Below are 19,815 nucleotides of genomic sequence, written 5' to 3'. Positions count from 1 at the left end.
GGCTGCAATAGAGTGTAGATCAGCCGGAGGAGAAATCCAAATTTCAGCAGCAAAAGGCTCCCATATCAAGCGAGAGAAAGAGCACTCAAAGCAGAGATGATGGTGAGTCTCTATTTCCATATTACAAAAGATGCACGTTCCTGAGACATTTAACCCCCAACGGCTCAAGCGATCCTTGGTTGGCAGTTTTCTCTGCAAAGCCAGCCATGATATAAACGCATTACGTGGAATATGTTCCTTGAACCAAATAGTCTTGTGCCAATATTTTTTGTTGATAGTGTTTATATTCTTTTCTGACATTAGTATCCATATTTTTTAGTAAACTGATCCAAAGAGATTAGTTTGTGGAGCTAACCAAACGAGGATTATAGTATTTACTTTGGAAAAAGTAATAGGTTGAATGATAGATGGTGTGCGTGCTTTTTCACATGGAAATCTGCACATATATTAAAATTGTAAGATTTGAATCATAGAGAAATATAGTGTATATGACTGAAGTTGGTCCATTCTGAAACTTAAGATGGCTAAACTTCTTCCTTGTCAAAATGCATAGATGTGAATCTTATATGAATAGAGTTCTCCATTGCTTATAGCACTGTAATAAACTTCGTGTGTAAAGGAGAAGAAATGTTATATAAGTGAAAACAAAAATTATGATTTTTTTTTCTTGTGCCTATAGGCTCTTCGCAATTTGAAGATGAAAGAACATATTGTGTAAAAATCTTTGGCTCGGTCAAATTTTATCCAGTTGTTTATAAAACTGTTGTTATCTGATTCATGTAATTTTTCAGTGTTGATTTAAAAGCCCAAAAACCCCATCTATACTGACTTTTTGATATTTTTTTCTGTGATTTGAATTTAAAAAGAGATAAAAAAATTTTGATAAGTTATGTAAACTCAGAACAAGTATTTAGCTTTAGAAAGCATTTACATGTTTCAAACTTATAATATATACATATATAATGTTTAAAATTATTCACATAAAACATGTGTAAAATGTGTCTGAATATGTTTCTCTTCTTTAATGTGTTAATCGTACTATATATAACTTTATTTTAAAATTTCAAAAAGTTTATATCACATACAAAAAACCATCAATGAAAAATATAATTCTCCATATATAACAAGAAAAATGAAAAATTATAAACATATAAATTTAAATTAAGAAAAACTAACATTGGAAAAACAAGAAGTTCATGTAAAAGAAAAAAACCGACAAATAATATTATAAATAAAATAAATTTATAAGACACAATCCGCGCTTCGCGCGGAAAAAATCTCTACTTTTTGAATAATAAATACCCGAACCCAACATTATCAGTGGCTACTTCTGGATAAATATAACTAATATGAATGGTATCCGATATGTATTCGGGTAAAGACCGAATCTCAAACAAGTTATACGGCCGATCCAAAGAAATAAATCTCCAAATGTGTGTTTATACCTCTAGTACTGAAATATCCAAGATTTAAAGGGATTCTCAGATGTCTAAATCTAATTAGTACGTTGTTATACTATTAGTGATTATGATATAATAGAAAGGTTGAGTATAAATTTGTACCTCAAAAAGATGTAAAACAAAGTTTAACTTAAAAATTGCTGAAAACAACTGTTCTTTTTTCTTTCATTGAAATGACAGACATATCAGATTTCAGTATAACACATATAACTTTTAATCAAACTGTTGAATTGATCTCAAAGAAATTGCACTTGAAAGTAAAACTCAATTTCTCTTGTGAAAATAAGCTCTATCCGGTGGGAAGTCTTTTCCGTAAGTTAAACTTTTGATATTTGCACAATTTTGCATCTTTAATTGTTCGTTTGCAGTCAGTTCGATTCCTTTTGTTCCAAATTGACCTAACCCTAAAATAACTGATAAAGGACTAAAATACTTTATAAGGCGCATTTTGAATTTGATAAAAGATTCAAAACAAAGGTTAGAAACAGGTTTGATAATATTAAATTTTACATGTCCTTAAATAAACATCGAATCAAGAATAAGAAAGAGGTTTGAAAAATAGGAACTCGCATATCATTCGGAACACCACTTCTACCGTTGACAATTGTAAGTATATGATAATATTAAATTTTACAAGATAAATTTATTGGTTAATTAATTTAACACAAAATTATATTATTCGTATACTTATTATATATATATTATTAGAACATAGTTAAACTATACATAATCATACTGAAGTACAAGGTGTTTGTTAATTATATTATAATAGAAAAAATTAAATTCATGTATGATAATAGTCAAGTGATTTGACTATCCTATAATACTTTACAAATAAATTTGAAATGCGTAATAGGTTATATTTAGTATGCTAATATTTATGTTGTATTTAAATAAATTTATTTTTTCTAATCACAAGTACAATTAACAGAATTGTTGTAGGTAGAAATGATATTTGACCAATACGTCACATTTTCTAGGTTACATTTGCTAGAATTGAATCTTTATACATGATATATGACCAATACGTCACATTTTCTAGGATACATTTGCTAGGTTAATTAATCTTATTCTCAATTAATAGAATGATTGGACCGATGACGGATGTCATTATTTAATAAGCTCTGAATAGCGACCTAATCTAATCTCTAACAAATGAAATCAATTAATAGATATTTTTATCTAGCATATAGGTAGCATCGTATATTTAATAAATAAATAAGAAAAGATGCAATTTTGTACTCGAAAAAAGAAGAAGAGATATCAGCTATACTGTTAAAACCTAAAATTTATGTATTTAATTTTCAAATCAATTATCTTTTTTTCAATCTTCAATGTATATGTTTCATAATCATTAAATATTATTTTTCTTTTTTACATAATCATATAAATATTTAAATACTATTTAGTGTTAGAAAAATGATAATATCCATATGTATCTCTACAAGTAACTATTTTAATATTTAATAATTAATAAATTTATTATATTTAATGTTTTTCAACAATTTTATATTTATCATAAATTGAAATTAACCCTGGTAAATACTGTGGCTAGCTCTGCCACTGTTATTGTGCATTTTATATATATAGTATTTTTTCGTAGTTTGTCAATAGTCTACAAGAAAATATGATAAACATTTATCTCGTTGACCAAAAAAGACTACAAGAAAATATATAAAAATATATTATAGAAAATTTTAACGGAAAGCTGATAACCTATATCCTAATTTCGTCGTATATAAATAGAGTATTAACGATACAAAGAAAGAAAGATAAAAGAGTATTGCTAACTGACTACAATTTGACGTCTTTCGTTCGCCGCCTCTGACGCCGACGAAAGCCACCGCGGAAGATCAACAAACGGATGTCGCCGTCACAGTTTTCCTCACTGCCTAACGACATAGCGTGGCAAGTCTTAGCCCGCGTGCCGAAATGCAAATACCCACTCCTCGCTTGCGTCTCCAAGAACTTCACTTGTCTTGTTCAGTTGCCGGAGATTCACAAGATTCGCTCTCTCCTCCGCAAAGATTCCCTCTACATCTCCTTCAGGAACAAAAACGATCGCGCCCAGAACCCGCGTTGGTACACTCTGCGCAGAGCGGAGAACAATCCGAGCGAGAACCAGTTCGTCGTCTCCGTCAACCCCGCGCTTCCTAACCATTACCACCGCATGCCCTCGATCGTCGCTCACGGTCCGGAGATTTTCTTTATCTGCGGCCCGTTCTTTCAGTCGCCAAGCTTTTGGGTCTTTGATTCTCGAACCGACGAGCTTCGACGAGGACCAACCATGAACGCGAACCGAACGTACAAAAGCGTGGGAGTAGTCGGGCGCAAGCTATACGTGGTCGGAGGAGTAAGATCTAACGAGAATGTCGCCGAGTCATTTGACCTAGCGACGGAAACTTGGGAGCCAGCGCCGATCCCTAAGGAAGAAAAGACGTGGCACGCGTCTGCCACGGTGTCATTAGACAGGAAGGTGTGTGCGTTAATGCTCGTTGGAGCCTACGCTGTTTGCTACGATCCTTGGGATGGTTCTTGCCAGAGTTTTGCTTTGCCTAAGGATAAGTGGTGGAAAACGGGTGTTTGTGGGATGGAGAATGTGCTCTACGTTTATTACGCTAGGTTCGGGCTGATGTGGTATGACACTGAGCTGAGGGTATGGAGAGTGGTGAATGGTTTGAGTGATGTCAAAAAGGTTCGATCCGTTGGGATGGCGGAATACTATGGAAAGGTGGCGCTTTTGTGGAAAGAACATGGTGGTTGTGGAAAGGAGATCTGGTGTAGAATGATTGCTATGGGTAAGTGTGAAGAAGTGGTCAAGGGGACTGCAGAATCGGCTCAACTTCTGGGGAGTGTCCCTGATGGCTACAGAATGGATCATTGTCTATCAGTTTCAGATTAAAGAAGATAGATTGAGCTAATTATTTTGATGTGTGGGCTATGCTATTCTGTTTACTAATACTTTTGCCATCGTTGTACAAAAGCATGTGGTGCTTGCACATGTGTTATGTTGTTTCCAGTTTAAAACAGGCCGGGGAACCAGACAATGAATTCATTTGAATATCAATGAGTTTGTATTTTCAGTTTGATTGTTGTATAGATTCTCGGATTCTCCTAGGTATTTTCAGCAGTAGTAGCATACGTGAGATGATTGGTGATAATAATGATTTTTTGTGCAGTCAAGACGTGTGGGTGATGGCTAAATATACAGTTACTGTTCTTTGTAAGTTTGACCCTGCTCAATGAACCTTCTCTTGGGATTCATTTTTTCAATTTTTTATTATTAATTTTTTTTTTTTTGATTTTTCTAGACCAATCGCGGGCCGCCACGACATATGGGATCCGCGCTACAATGATGAACTTTAGAAGAGAGGGGTTCAGCCAAGAGAGCTTTAGGAGAGAGGAATTCATGTGATTGAGTTATTTTATTATTTTTTTTTTGATTTCTGTGTAAACTTTCCCCATAAATGGGGGTGCTCTCATATTTATTATGGGCTTTGTCATTAGGTGGGAATTGTTGGAGCTCACATGATTAGGATTTACAAGCATTAATTAGGGCTAGAAGTTTATTAAATGAATAAATTTTATCCTTTCTGTGTTTTGTATGGAAGCCAAGGTTATTGACTTCTATTATCTGCAAAGACAATTTGACAAACTTATACTTTAACCATGGGGTGTTCTGTGGTGCTCCTAATGTCTGCATAGAAATAAAATGGAAGGGATTCTAAGATGTCTAAATCTAAGTAATACGAAGATCTGTTATACAATTAGTGATTGTGATATATTACAAAGGTTGAGTACAAATTTTTTTCTCCGTAAGATATGTAAAACAAAGTTTAACCTAAAAATTGCTGAAAACTCAAAATTACGTCACTACGTAATTAAACCAAAAATATGGAAAAAAATGTTCTTTTTTCTTTTATTGAAATGACAGACATATCAGATTTCAGTATAACACATATAACTTTTAATTAGACCGTTGAATTGATCTCAAAGAAATTGCACTTGAAAGTTACTCAATTTTCTTGTGAAGCTCTATCCACCTTTTCCTTATGTTAAACTTTTGACATATTTGCACAATTTTGCATCTTTGATTGTTAGTTTGCTGTCAATTCAATTCCTTTTGTTTCAAATTGACCTAAAATTGATAAAGGACTAAAATATTTTATAAGGCGCAGACTTGATAAAAATTCAAAACAAAGGTTAGAAACCGGTAAAACATATTAGTTTGTCAATTCTTTTAGAATTAGACTTTTATATGTCCTTAAACAAACATCGAATCAAGAATAAGAAAGAGGTTTCAAAAATAGGAACTCGCATATCATTCAGAACACCAGTTTTACCATTGACAATTGTAAGTATATGATAATATTAAATTTTACAAGATACATTAATTGGTTAATTAATTTAACACAAATTATATCATTCATATAAATTTCATATACTTATTATATATATATTGTTAGAACTTAGTTAAACTATATATAATCATATTGAAGTATAAGGTTGTTTGTTAATTATATTATAATAGAAAAAAATAGATTCATGTATGATAATAGTCAAGTGATTTGGCTATTCTATAATACTTAACAAATAAATTTGAAATGCGTAATAGGCTATATTTAATATGCTAATATTTATGTTGTATTTAAATAAATTTATTTTTCGAATCACAAGTACAATTAACATAGTTGTTTTAGGTTATATTTTCTAGGTTATATTTTACATTTGCTAGAATTGAATCTATATACATCACATTTTCTTACCAATCAAATTATAATTTTTTTAAAAGAGTACCCACATAAACTCTCTCACAAATAAGCGTATGTTGCTCCGGCGTCCGGCCAGCGCGTGCGCGTGCACGCTACCGTCGGCGCCGGAGGCTTCCTTTCTCCCTCATCTTTGTTTTACTTTTGTTTCACCATCATTCTCTCACTTTCCCGACTGTTAGACGTAGGTCCTGGTTTGAGATTCTTCATTCGGGCGCGACTTCCATGCACAAGGGAATCAATCTGGTGTCGGTTTGTTCTTTCTGGTTCCGAAGCGAGGTCGGTGGATAAGGGTGGTCGGAGCCGGCGTTTTAGGGTTAAAGGAGTAGATCTTGTTTTCAATCTTAGATATGCTCTATGTTTTGTCGCTTTTTGCGGTCGGTTGCAGGTTCGGCTTCTCCTCAGAGTCTCTGGTCTCTGGTCTTGGTGGAGTCGTTCGGCTTCGGCGGTGGTCTTTGGTTTGCTTTGCGGCGTTGTGCAGTGAACGGAGTCCAGTCTCTGCTGTCAGGTGAGCTCCGGTGCTTTCCTCTAACACGGAGACGATTCATGGGTCAGGTTATGCAGGCGGAGTTGGTAACTTGGCTTAGTGGTATGGCTCGTGTGGGTTCGTGAGTTTATCTAAGGGTTGTCGTCTATGGCTACTCCACGTCTGCTCGCTGCACACATCACCTTGAATCTCCATGATTTGTCTCTCTCCAGAATCTCTGGGATCGAGGACGGTCTGGTTCTCGGAGGTGTCTCTTGGTTCGTCATGTTTGCTCCTCTCCATTGTGGGAGATTAGCTTCTCTAGTCTCAAGCTACTGTTGTATGGTTCTCGTGTGGCGACAAGCGTTGTGAGGTTGAGGAACTGTCGTTAGTCTCGGTGTCAGTGCTTGGCTATATCACCCATCCCAGTGCCTAAGCTGCTCATTTGATCATCTTGGATAGGGTGATTAACTACTTTTGTGCAGGTTCAGAGACTGTTTGTTCAGAGTTCAGTGGCAATCTCTACCCGGTTTTTCGCCGTTTGGCGTTTGGGGGTGATGTACTTCGTGCTCTCTTCTCGTCTCCAGTCTAATAAATGCTCAGTTTAGTTGATGCGGGTGTGCTTGGCCGCTATGGTTTTGTGTGAAGGTGCTATGAAGCCCTTGGCAACCTATTCTCAGATGGACCATTATCTTTAAGAGTGGATTCATCGGGAAAACCAAAATTACCGGATTCTAGCTCTCGATCGAACTTAGCTAATATTTTTGCGGCAAACAGATGGTGTGGAATTGGTCGAGCTTTTCGATAGCGGTTCTGGTTTTTGTGTCAACCTCTGTTAAAGCTAGTTTGAGTTTGTGTTTTGTTTTAAATTTTGTTTCTCTGATTCTTGTTATACTTTGTAGTTCTGTCAAAAACTAAAACTTGATAATAATATCTTAACATTTTTACAAAAAAAAAAATTAAATACTTTTTAACTAATCATATTCTTAATTAATAGAATGACTGTACCGATGTCATTATTTAATAAGCTCTGAGTAGCGACGAAATCTAATCTCTACCAAATTAAACTAATTAATAGATATTTTTATCTAGCATATTTATGTGACACCCGTCACTTCTTATCTGGAGAGCAGCGTGCCACCAACAATATCACGTATAATAAAAGCCCATATACCCAATTACACTCACCCAAAGCCCAAATAAAAAAAATCCGAATAAAAAGCCCAGTAGCACCAATTCCGTCCAAATATCATATACTCGTCTGTCTCACCTGAAATGGGGAAGAAAGAGGGATGAATAACAGGGGAGTCACTCAGTGAGGTATGGGATGCTATCCCGAAGTCCGTAGACCCGGACATAGCACTCTGAATAAATATAATTTACCCTAATACATGTCAAACACGGTACCTAAAGCATCCAAGAAACAAACAATGGTCCTAGCGACCTGCCCACTGATAGGCCAAAAATACCCCCGAAAAAATGCTCGGTCACACAGGCCCGTAGACGATTTATCGACCTACAGGCTACGATCAACAGGTCGACTATAGCTGACCGTAACCTCTATACAATCCGGGCTACAGATAAACACCTCTCTGTACCCGGCACCCGACATACAGATAAAGACCTCTCTGTATCCGGCACAAACACATCAAAATATATATACTATATATACATGAATATATCAAATTAATTCACACAAGCTACGTTGAATCATCTGATTTCTTATTTCCGATTTAAGCAAAGAACCTAAAAACTAAACAAGCAATGACAGACTCGATTTCAGACAGACGCAACATATTAGAAATAAATTATACTTATTCAAGGTCCTAAGCCATATATGAAAAGTTCGGGAATAGACCCTCACCTTAGCCAAAATTGGAGATGAATCACAAAAATGATCCAAGATCTCGTCCAACAAGACTCAGTCCAACTTTAGAATTAATTACTTGAGATACAAGTAACACTAAAGTTGCATGATTGCATCCTGCGCGCATGTGCATGAATAAGGTTTACGTTATATATTTTTCTTGCAACACAAGGACCAATAACAATGGTACTTAACCTCACGGCTTAAGCTTCTCGGACTCCGTCGACGGAAGCTGTGACTCAGGTGGCTCACGGTTCATAATGGTGTTGATCGGTGTTGGTAGTGTCGAGACGCTGACGGATCTGGTTTCACTCTCTTTCTTAGTCTCCGCCTGTTCACGTTATTGAACAAAAGCATGGTAATATCGATGGATCTATTGCAACAAGATTATGACAGTGGCATGACGACGGCTCCGGTGTTGATAGTGAAGATGATGACTCCGGTGGTGGGACACGGCTTGATAATGGTGGCTGGATCAAACTCCGGTGATCACGGCAACGGTCCCGATGGTGCTGGCACGGTGATGCGACAATGCAAGCTGACACTCCGGTGATGAACCGATCACATCCTTAGAGATTGGCGCTGGTGGTGATAAAACGTGACGGCTCTCTCTCTAACCCACGATGCGTTTTTTTATTTGGTTTGAGAAGGAGATATATACACATGCATATATAGCACGGTTTAAGAAATGGTCTGGTACAATTAATTAACAAATGAATCACACCGGTTTGGGTGAACCGGGTCGTTACAATTCTTCCCCACTTAATTGGAATTCGTCCTCGAATTCAAGTCTCTATACTCGTCTACTAGTTTTATTTTCCAAAATAAAATTTCAATATTCAATCCTCATCTTAGACTCGGTCTCTCAAGTTTCCTCTTGGATCTTATCTCTTTCTTATTGAACTTTGATCAATATGGTCATCATTTCTGAACTGCTTCCACTTGTTGATTTGTAATCTCCACAGACTCGATGAGTGTAGACAATTTTTTTTTTTTTAAAGATCACTTGGTGGCTGCTGTAAAATAAGTTTTGGCCCTCGCACAACCTTCCTCAATACTGACACATGGAACTCATCGTGAAAGTTTGACAACTCTGCTGATAACTGCAATCTATAAGCCACAACTCCAATCTGCTCCACAATAAGGTACAGTCTCATATATCTTGGCTTAAGCTTCCTTAGCTCTCGAGTCTTAGATCCTCTCTGAAATGTCTTCATTTTCAGGTACACTAAATTATCCAATTAAACTTCCAAGTCTCTCGAGCATTAACTGCATTTTTTTTTGTTTTTTTAGCCATCAACTTCCTTAAGGTGGTTATTGAGCATTGTCTATTTGCTTCAACGTCCATTAAACCATTGGTTGCTATACGTCCTAGTGCTTCCCCGGGTCTAGCATGTGTGTGAATGATCTTCCATAAAAAGCCTCCGAAAGTGATATATGAATGCTCCAGTGATAATTGTTGTTGTACATGAACTATTCCAGCGGTAGATGTTTTTCTCAATTTTTTTTCTCCGTGAGCTAAGGACAAAACCCAAGGATGCCCTTTCGAGTTTAACTTAGCGAGACGGTCCATGATCGATCATACATTATTCTTCATGAAACTTGACTTCCATAGTCCAATGAGGAAACCAACAATCAACATATCTCATTTCCAATCTGGAAGAAGTAGATGGTGTAGTAATCCCATAAATAATTGATGTTCTGCTTTAACCATCTAACAAGTCTGACATAGACACAATGTAGTTACATCTTCCTATTTTTTTTTCTGCCAGAAACTACACTTACTCAGCTAGCAACAACTGATGCTTTCCAAGCTTACCTAACACAATCTGTAAATGCTCAGCATGCTCTTCTCTGCTCCGAGAATGAATCAGGATGTAGTCGATGAATACAATTGCGCACTTATCTAAGTGTTCTCAAAAACGTCACTCATAAGCTTCACGAATGCTAACGGTGCATTCGTCAAGCTAATGGGTAACATTATAACTCATAATATCCATAACATATACAAAAATCCACATCGGTAGATACTCCTCAGGTATAACAATCTGATGGTATTCTGATGCAAGTCAACCTTCAAGAACTATGTACCTCCTGTAGGTAATCCAACAACTCATCAATACGCGGAAACAATACTTATCCTTTGGTCACTTTGTTCAGACCTCTGTAGTCGATACAAATTCTGAAACTCTCATATTTCTTCTTCACAAATAATAATGATGCTCCTCACGATGAAGTACTTGGTCTTGTAAAACCCTTGTTTGATGAATCTTTCATATGCTCTTTCCACTCGGTCATCTCTGCTGGCGCTAATTGGTATAGAAAATCGTGAAACCGGTGTCGTCCTTGACTCCAACTCGATCGCAAGAACGTCTCCTCTAGCTGGCAGTGATCCTTTTAAAGCCTCAAATACATCCTCATACTTTGTAATATATGAAAATCCTGCAGCTCATGATGTCCATCATCCTTAACCATCAAAATGTTCGCCAAAAATCCATTTACTCCTATATCCAATAACTCCTCAGCATGTAGCATGTTGATAATACAACCTCTCATCGGATCCATGAATAAGAACTCTTTCCACTCAGGCAAATCAACACTACCTGATGTCATGACATCCAATCCTTCTCAAGAATGACATCACATAAACTCAGCTCCATCTCTGATGAATCTCCGAATAACTCGACTCCTCCATGCATAAATGGTACAACTCGTACATCAATAGCTCTCAATGTCCTATGTTAGCTGTCCGAACTGACACACCTCTGAAACGGTCAACAATGCCAAAAACTGGCAAGCAAAGCCAAGTGTAACTCCAATATCAACATAACGCAAGCCGCTGCACCCTAATTCAAAAGCGATCTCCACGAGTTCACAAACCAAATATACCTCCAATATAGTCAATAAACTTGTATACACAACAACACATGCCAACCAATGGCTCATACGTCACACCATGTAATCTCCAGTAACAAAAACTCGTGGCAAGATTGCTTGAAGTAGGGTGGAAGCAGAAACGTCACATATCCACTCCTGGATAATCTCGGAATCATGACCGAAGAAACTGATAACTTCTGAGAAAACTGACGAACTGAGGCATCACCCATCTGCTGTTGAACATCTGGCTAGAACCCTGTTAGTCGAAAGATGAATGACGATGACTTTACTCATCGTCATCGAAAGAGACAATTGAGTTAGTAATTACTGGACAAAATGGTGCTAAAAGAACTTCGCAAACATTTTTTTTTTATTATATATATATATAAATTATTTTTATACTTTTTTTTAAACGTAGAAAAACTGAATCCCCTAATCGTCATCCCGGGACGGAACCCCGCTCTGATACCAAATTGTGACACCCGTCACCTCCTATCTGGAGAACAGCGTGCCACCAACAATATCACGTATAATAAAAGCCCATATACCCAATTACACTCACCCAAAGCCCAAATAAAAAATCCGAATAAAAAGCCTAGTAGCACCAGTTCCGTCCAAATATCATATACTCGTCTGTCTCACCTGAAATGGGGAAGAAAGAGGGGTGAATAACAGGGGAGTCACTCAGTGAGGTATGGGATGCTATCCCGAAGTCCGTAGACCCGGACATAGCACTCTGAATAAATATATTTTATCCTAATACATGCCAAACACGGTACCTAAAGCACCCAAGAAACAAACAATGGTCCTAGCGACCTGCCCACTAACAGGCCAAAAATACCCTCGAAAAAGTGCTCGGTCACACACGCCCGTAGACGATTTATCGACCTACAGGCTACGATCAACAGGTCGACTATAGCTGACCGTAACCTCTATACAATCCGGGCTACAGATAAACACCTCTCTGTACCCGGCACCCGACATACAGATAAAGACCTCTCTGTATCCGGCACAAACACATCAAAATATATATACTATATATATACATGAATATATCAAATTAATTCACACAAGCAACGTTCAATCATCTGATTTTTTATTTCCGGTTTAAGCAAAGAACCTAAAAACTAAACAAGCAATGACAGACTCGATTTCAGATAGACGAAACATATTAGAAATAAATTATACTTATTCAAAGTCCTAAGCCGTGTACGAGAAGTTCGGGAATAGACCCTCACCTTAGCCAAAATTGGAGATGAATCACAAAAATGATCCAAGATCTCGTCCAACAAGACTCAGTCCAACTTTAGAATTAATTACTTGAAATACAAGTATCGCTAAAGTTGCATGATTGCATCCTGCGCGCATGTGCATGAATAAGGTTTACGTTATATATTTTTCTTGCAACACAAGGACCAATAACAATGGTACTTAACCTCACGGCTTAAGCTTCTCGGACTCCGTCGACGGAAGCTGTGACTCAGGTGGCTCACGGTTCATAATGGTGTTGATCGGTGTTGGTAGTGTCGAGACGCTGACGGATCTGGTTTCATTCTCTTTCTTAGTCTCCGCCTGTTCACGTTATTGAACAAAAGCATGGTAATATCGATGGATCTATTGCAACAAGATTATGACAGTGGCATGACGACGGCTCCGGTGTTGATAGTGAAGATGATGACTCCGGTGGTGGGACACGGCTTGATAATGGTGGCTGGATCAAACTGTAACACCCCAAAACCCAAACCCAAAAAGTTTTTGTGTTTTAAAAGGGAAGGCCCGTTCTGCAGCCCATTAGGATTAAAACCCTAGGGTTCCCTTGCCTTTCCCTATAAATACAAGCCTCCACCTCCCTTGTCTCTCATCAGAAATTCTAGAGCGAAGCTCTGCAGAAAAATCCCGGAGACAGGAAGCCCTAGCCGTCGAAGATCTCTCTCTCTCTCTCCCCGCGCTGCCTCTCCTTCTTTTCTCTCTCCTCACCGCATCTCTCTTCTCTCTCTCTCTCTCCTCGCCGTGAGCAGCCGCGAATGGTGGTGGTGGCCGCGTGGTGTTGTAGATCTCAGATCCCGTTTCTCACACCTCTTATTTTTAGATCCAGATCCGGATCTAGGCTAAGGTGAGGTGTTCTACCCAGATCTCTTTCATGTTCTTTTATATTGTTGAATGTGGATCTAGGATTGAGTAGATCCTGGTTGTTGTTAGGTTGATAGACCATGTTGCATTAGAACTCTCGTACTGATTTAAGATTCTAAATAAACTGATTGATTGTTTGATTGATTGAAGATCCGTGGTTGTGATTGAGAGCTAGGATGGTTAGAAAGAAATGAACGTAGGATAATAAGAGAACTGTTAACCGGTCTGGTTAGATGAATGATAGGATACCTATGAATGATTGCTGAATGGATTGAGTGTGACACCGAGAACGGGTGGCGTCTAAAAAAGGAAAGTAAGAAAGAGTCTAAGGGTTTAAGGAAAAAGGAAATGATAAGAAAAAGGAAAAGTTATGAAATGGATACGAACCGCCGAGGGACTGGTGGGGAGTATGGAAGATGGATAGAAATGGAATACGAACCGCCGAGGGACTGGTGGGGAGTATGGGAAAACGCGGCGGCCGTAGCGTTCAAAAACGGCAAGTAAGAATAGAGGCGCCGGTAAGATTGAGTCACGCCGAGTCTTGGCGGGAAGGGGTCGTAATACACTGCAAGGGGTATGGACTACATCCAAGGGAACCGGATGCCGGGTGTACCAGGGCAGGCGACCTCATAGGGATGCAGCAAGAAAGGGGAGGGTTGGTCCGCTTGAGCTGTGTAGGTCCTAGAGTTATAGGATGAATGGAATCTTAATTAATAAACCGAAATGTGTGAATTGAGCGATGACTGAGTTCATTGCACTGCTTGTTTTGTGAAACGGATCTTTAATAGTTAGTTAGGAATTGGGTGTAGTGACTAGTCGGTTCTCGTTTCGCATTGAGCGGTATAAAAGCTCATGGGGGAGACTGGTCTAGAATCGCTTCACTGAGTATTCGTACTCACCCTCCTTTTCCCTCTCTTTTTTGCAGAACTATAAGTGGAAATGTCGACGGTAAGAAAGGAAACGCACCTGAAACTTATGGGACCAGAAACGGGACACACGGAGATGTCGGGAAAAGTAGACATGTGTGTCCTAAACCCCGCGCCCTGGAACCCCGGTTGGAAATGGGGAGGGACGGGTGTTTCAATTGGTATCAGAGCCAGGTTAAGGTCCCTTAATACTAACTTAAGGGATCAACGTTTCCGATATTGCCCATTTCCCTTATGGTTCTGATAGACCGTCATAGCTAATGCTGAAGGAGTATACGAACAACTCAGAGTCTCCGGCCAAGATCAGATCAACAAAAAGTCCTCGTACCGCGGTGTAGTGGAGTTTCAGAGGTTCAGGAATGGGTAACAAGGAGTGGTAAGGCAAGTATACAGAGGGATTAATTGCCTAGCACGACAAGTTAAGGGGGAATGGAAAGTCGGACATACGAGCTGGAGGGAAACGTTTTGTCGGCGACACTACCCCACACCGGGCCGGGAAGGCCGGGGAAGGAGAGTCGGACGCAGGGCGGAGGCAAGCGCAGCTTCACGGAGGAGATATCCCGGCAAAGAAATAGCATAATGTCATTCAGATATCAAAGTGAAGCTTGTTCCCAATATAAAAAAAAAAAAAAGAGCATGGGCGCGGGCCCTACCACCTTGGAGTGGGCCCGCCTAAGAGGAAGGAGCAAAACCGGGGCGGCCAAGGGACGATCGGATGGGCAGAAGAAGGGGAACCGATTTCAGATTGTGATAATTAAGCTAAGGATCATCTTGGGGTAAAAAAAGATGATGGAGGGTCATTTTGGAGCAAATGCGAAATGCTAATAAGGATATGGGATCTTCATAGGGTAAAAAGGTTCATGGTAATAAGGATCATTGTGGGGTAAAAAGATCGTCTTGGAGTAAAAAGGATGATGGAGTATCACCATGTAGCAAAAATGTTGATGCTAACAAGGACGAGGAGGGAATGAAGTTCGTGGAGCAGCCGAACGTCCACATCGGGAGACATCCGTGAGGCGTCAAGTGCTGATGCCCCAGTTCCAGAGATCCAAGAGTGTAGGCGAATGTACCAAGGCCATGTGATCTTCCAGTTCACGCCTGAAGTCGAAATGACGCTGCCCAAGATGGGCTATGGGCACCCAAGGAAGTCAGGATTGATCGGGAAGGTCTTGGACCGTTTAGGATGGAAGACAGTGTGCCAACGAGGAAACGTGGACGTCCGAGGAAGATTCCTAGTATTGATGCAGACCGCCTAAGGAGCGTAACTGGGGTATGTCGGTGTGGGACACTGATGCATGCTAATCAAGGAACGCACTCAGTTCGGGAGTACACCGAGGAATTCTTGGAGACAACTAAAAGATGCAAGCCAAAGTCAGCGGAGGGTTGGTGCCAGGGGATTAAGGCAGAGCTCCGCGAGGAAATTCAGGGCAAGTTGCTTGGTGTGTTAGAACCATGGGAATGCGTTCTGATGAACTAGATAGCCGGTCAGGCAGTGGAGGTAGAAAGGGCACTTACCGTTGGGTCGTCGCCATCTCAAGCTCTAAGGAAGAAATGGAAGTGGAAGAGGATCTGCGGAAGAGATCGATTATGGATGAAAGAACCTCGGGAGAATGTACCGAGCCGTGCAAGTGTGAGATCCTTGTTCAGATAATGCATAGGCCTCGCCTGGTCCAAGAGTACACTAAGGAGTTCTTAGACATGACCGAGAAATGCAAGTCGAAGCCTGCGGAGAGGTAGTGCCGGGTTATAAGGCGAGACTCCGTAGGAACATTCGAGGAGAGCTGAATGGAGCCATGGAATCTATGGAATTTGCCTTAGTGGTGAGGATGACAGGGAAGGCGATGGCAGCAAAGGCGTGGTTGTTAAACATGTTATTTATGTCACAAGCGCTGAACCGAAAGAGGATCCATCGGAAGGTTAAAATTAGGAGGATTATCTGGAACCGCCAGCTAGAGGTGTCCGAGTGTTTGGTTATGATTCGAGGCAGAAACGCACTTCTCCACTTTGTAGAGACTAAATAAGATTTCGGAAACATCCAGTATGAGTAGGAATTATGTTATTCCTTATTTATCTGGGAGATTTCGAAAGAAAATCCTTAAGAAAATATTGTGTGCCTCCCTTGAATGTGTTTGAACTCACCTCGGGTTTTGGAATGTTAGTGTTCAAAGCCGGAAGATTGGAATTCGGGGCGAATTCTGATTAACAGGGGGAGAATTGTAACACCCCAAAACCCAAACCCAAAAAGTTTTTGTGTTTTAAAAGGGAAGGCCCGTTCTGCAGCCCATTAGGATTAAAACCCTAGGGTTCCCTTGCCTTTCCCTATAAATACAAGCCTCCACCTCCCTTGTCTCTCATCAGAAATTCTAGAGCGAAGCTCTGCAGAAAAATCCCGGAGACAGGAAGCCCTAGCCGTCGAAGATCTCTCTCTCTCTCTCCCCGCGCTGCCTCTCCTTCTTTTCTCTCTCCTCACCGCATCTCTCTTCTCTCTCTCTCTCTCCTCGCCGTGAGCAGCCGCGAATGGTGGTGGTGGCCGCGTGGTGTTGTAGATCTCAGATCCCGTTTCTCACACCTCTTATTTTTAGATCCAGATCCGGATCTAGGCTAAGGTGAGGTGTTCTACCCAGATCTCTTTCATGTTCTTTTATATTGTTGAATGTGGATCTAGGATTGAGTAGATCCTGGTTGTTGTTAGGTTGATAGACCATGTTGCATTAGAACTCTCGTACTGATTTAAGATTCTAAATAAACTGATTGATTGTTTGATTGATTGAAGATCCGTGGTTGTGATTGAGAGCTAGGATGGTTAGAAAGAAATGAACGTAGGATAATAAGAGAACTGTTAACCGGTCTGGTTAGATGAATGATAGGATACCTATGAATGATTGCTGAATGGATTGAGTGTGACACCGAGAACGGGTGGCGTCTAAAAAAAAAAAGTAAGAAAGAGTCTAAGGGTTTAAGGAAAAAGGAAATGATAAGAAAAAGGAAAAGTTATGAAATGGATACGAACCGCCGAGGGACTGGTGGGGAGTATGGAAGATGGATAGAAATGGAATACGAACCGCCGAGGGACTGGTGGGGAGTATGGGAAAACGCGGCGGCCGTAGCGTTCAAAAACGGCAAGTAAGAATAGAGGCGCCGGTAAGATTGAGTCACGCCGAGTCTTGGCGGGAAGGGGTCGTAATACACTGCAAGGGGTATGGACTACATCCAAGGGAACCGGATGCCGGGTGTACCAGGGCAGGCGACCTCATAGGGATGCAGCAAGAAAGGGGAGGGTTGGTCCGCTTGAGCTGTGTAGGTCCTAGAGTTATAGGATGAATGGAATCTTAATTAATAAACCGAAATGTGTGAATTGAGCGATGACTGAGTTCATTGCACTGCTTGTTTTGTGAAATGGATCTTTAATAGTTAGTTAGGAATTGGGTGTAGTGACTAGTCGGTTCTCGTTTCGCATTGAGCGGTATAAAAGCTCATGGGGGAGACTGGTCTAGAATCGCTTCACTGAGTATTCGTACTCACCCTCCTTTTCCCTCTCTTTTTTGCAGAACTATAAGTGGAAATGTCGACGGTAAGAAAGGAAACGCACCTGAAACTTATGGGACCAGAAACGGGACACACGGAGATGTCGGGAAAAGTAGACATGTGTGTCCTAAACCCCGCGCCCTGGAACCCCGGTTGGAAATGGGGAGGGACGGGTGTTTCACAAACTCCGGTGATCACGGCAACGGTCCCGATGGTGCTGGCACGGTGATGCGACAATGCAAGCTGACACTCCGGTGATGAACCGATCACATCCTTAGAGATTGGCGCTGGTGGTGATAAAACGTGACGGCTCTCTCTCTAACCCACGATGCGTTTTTTTATTTGGTTTGAGAAGGAGATATATACACATGCATATATAACACGGATTAAGAAATGGTCTGGTACAATTAATTAACAAATGAATCACACCGGTTTGGGTGAACCGGGTCGTTACAATTTACATATAGGTAGCATCGCACATAATAATAAACTAGATTTTGACCCGCGCAGGCGCGCGGGTGTATATTTTGAAAAATATGTTGATATTTGTTTTTCATGTAATTATTAGGATTTGGAAAAATGAATCCGAGGAACATAACCGATACCGATCCAAAGATATAGTACCAAACCCAAACATAAATTGATTAAATATTCTAATTATTCAAAATTTTGTTATTTAGAGAACCGAATCTGATCCGAACCGAAGTATTTGGGTATCCGAATTTATCTAAAAATAGATTTATATACTTACATATATTAATTATTTTTAGATTTAACGTATATAAAACATCAAAAATGATACTTTTAAATTGGTTTAAATACTTGAAAATATATATAGATAGTCAAAGTAAATATCTGAAATAGTTAAAGTATACTCAAATCACCAAAAATACTTAAAATAATTATTGATTTTGTATCCAAAATTTTAAATCAAGCCAATTGATATGTTAAGCTTAAGTATTATGACATATGTTATTCAAATTTATACGTAATATATTATTTTATTTATACATTTTGAGAAATTTAAAATATATAATGATTTAAGACTTTAAAAATAATTTAAATTAGTTATCCAAACCCAAACCAAACCCGCAAAGATCCAAATCGAACTCAAACCAAAATTTAGAAACATTCTAATAAGGCTGAAATCTTTGACCCCGAAAACCCAAAATACAAACCGATCAGAACTAAACCCGTATGGGTATCCAAAAGCCCATCCCTAGTCATTATTATATATCGTATTTTATCATCATATAATTAATCGTATTTTATATGTACCATCATATAAGTAATCATATAATTAATAGTATTTTATACATACCATCATATAAATAATTACATATATTATATTTTTAAAACTTAATATGAAATATGAAAACCATAATTTGAGTTGGTATTTCAAATTGGGCTTTGTATTATATTTTTCTTATATATATTGACAATATTTTTTTATAATGGTTATTGAAAAATAGTTTAGTAAAAATCCATTTTTGAATATATGTATATTTTTGAATCAATTTTTGATATAAATCAAATTTGAATTATTATTTTGATTTGAAATATGTATATAAAGTTTAAATTTTGTTTTATGGTTAGTTTAGAAAAATTTTTTTTAGGGAATTAGATTGACCCATTTTGGTATATTTTAAAAGTGGCCTAAATAACTTTCAATTTTTAAAAAAAACATAAGCCCATTACTTTTTTTCTTAATACTACTATCCTTGTTTTCAAACAAAAATATTTTTTTTTAAAAGACTGCAATCCATGTTTCCAAACACTCCAAATTTTTAAAAGT

General features: G+C 38.9%; 2 protein-coding genes across 6 annotated transcripts in view; one reads left to right on the top strand and one right to left on the bottom strand.

Moving 5' to 3' along the window:
• LOC103833097 overlaps positions 1–19,815 on the bottom strand; it is a 1,138,500-nt gene that overhangs the window by 40,524 nt on the left and 1,078,161 nt on the right. The gene's annotated exons all lie outside the window — the stretch shown is intronic.
• Positions 287–17,486, top strand: LOC103833400 (F-box/kelch-repeat protein At2g44700). Of its 2 annotated transcripts, none has more exons than XM_033276563.1 (2): positions 287–4,258; positions 4,772–13,937. In XM_033276563.1, exons 1-2 carry the CDS (start codon positions 3,325–3,327, stop codon positions 4,873–4,875), a joined length of 1,038 nt encoding a protein of 345 aa, XP_033132454.1. In that variant the 5' UTR covers positions 287–3,324; the 3' UTR covers positions 4,876–13,937. The 2 variants fall into 2 exon arrangements, 1 of the variants encoding a protein (XP_033132454.1); XR_004449956.1 differs by adding an exon at positions 14,495–17,486 and having other exon boundaries at positions 3,239–13,552.

The sequence above is a fragment of the Brassica rapa genome, chromosome A08 (assembly GCF_000309985.2).
Source record: "Brassica rapa cultivar Chiifu-401-42 chromosome A08, CAAS_Brap_v3.01, whole genome shotgun sequence".
NCBI lineage: Eukaryota > Viridiplantae > Streptophyta > Magnoliopsida > Brassicales > Brassicaceae > Brassica > Brassica rapa.
Note: the sequence above shows the minus strand (reverse complement) of the source record. Positions and strands in the feature narration are given on the sequence as shown.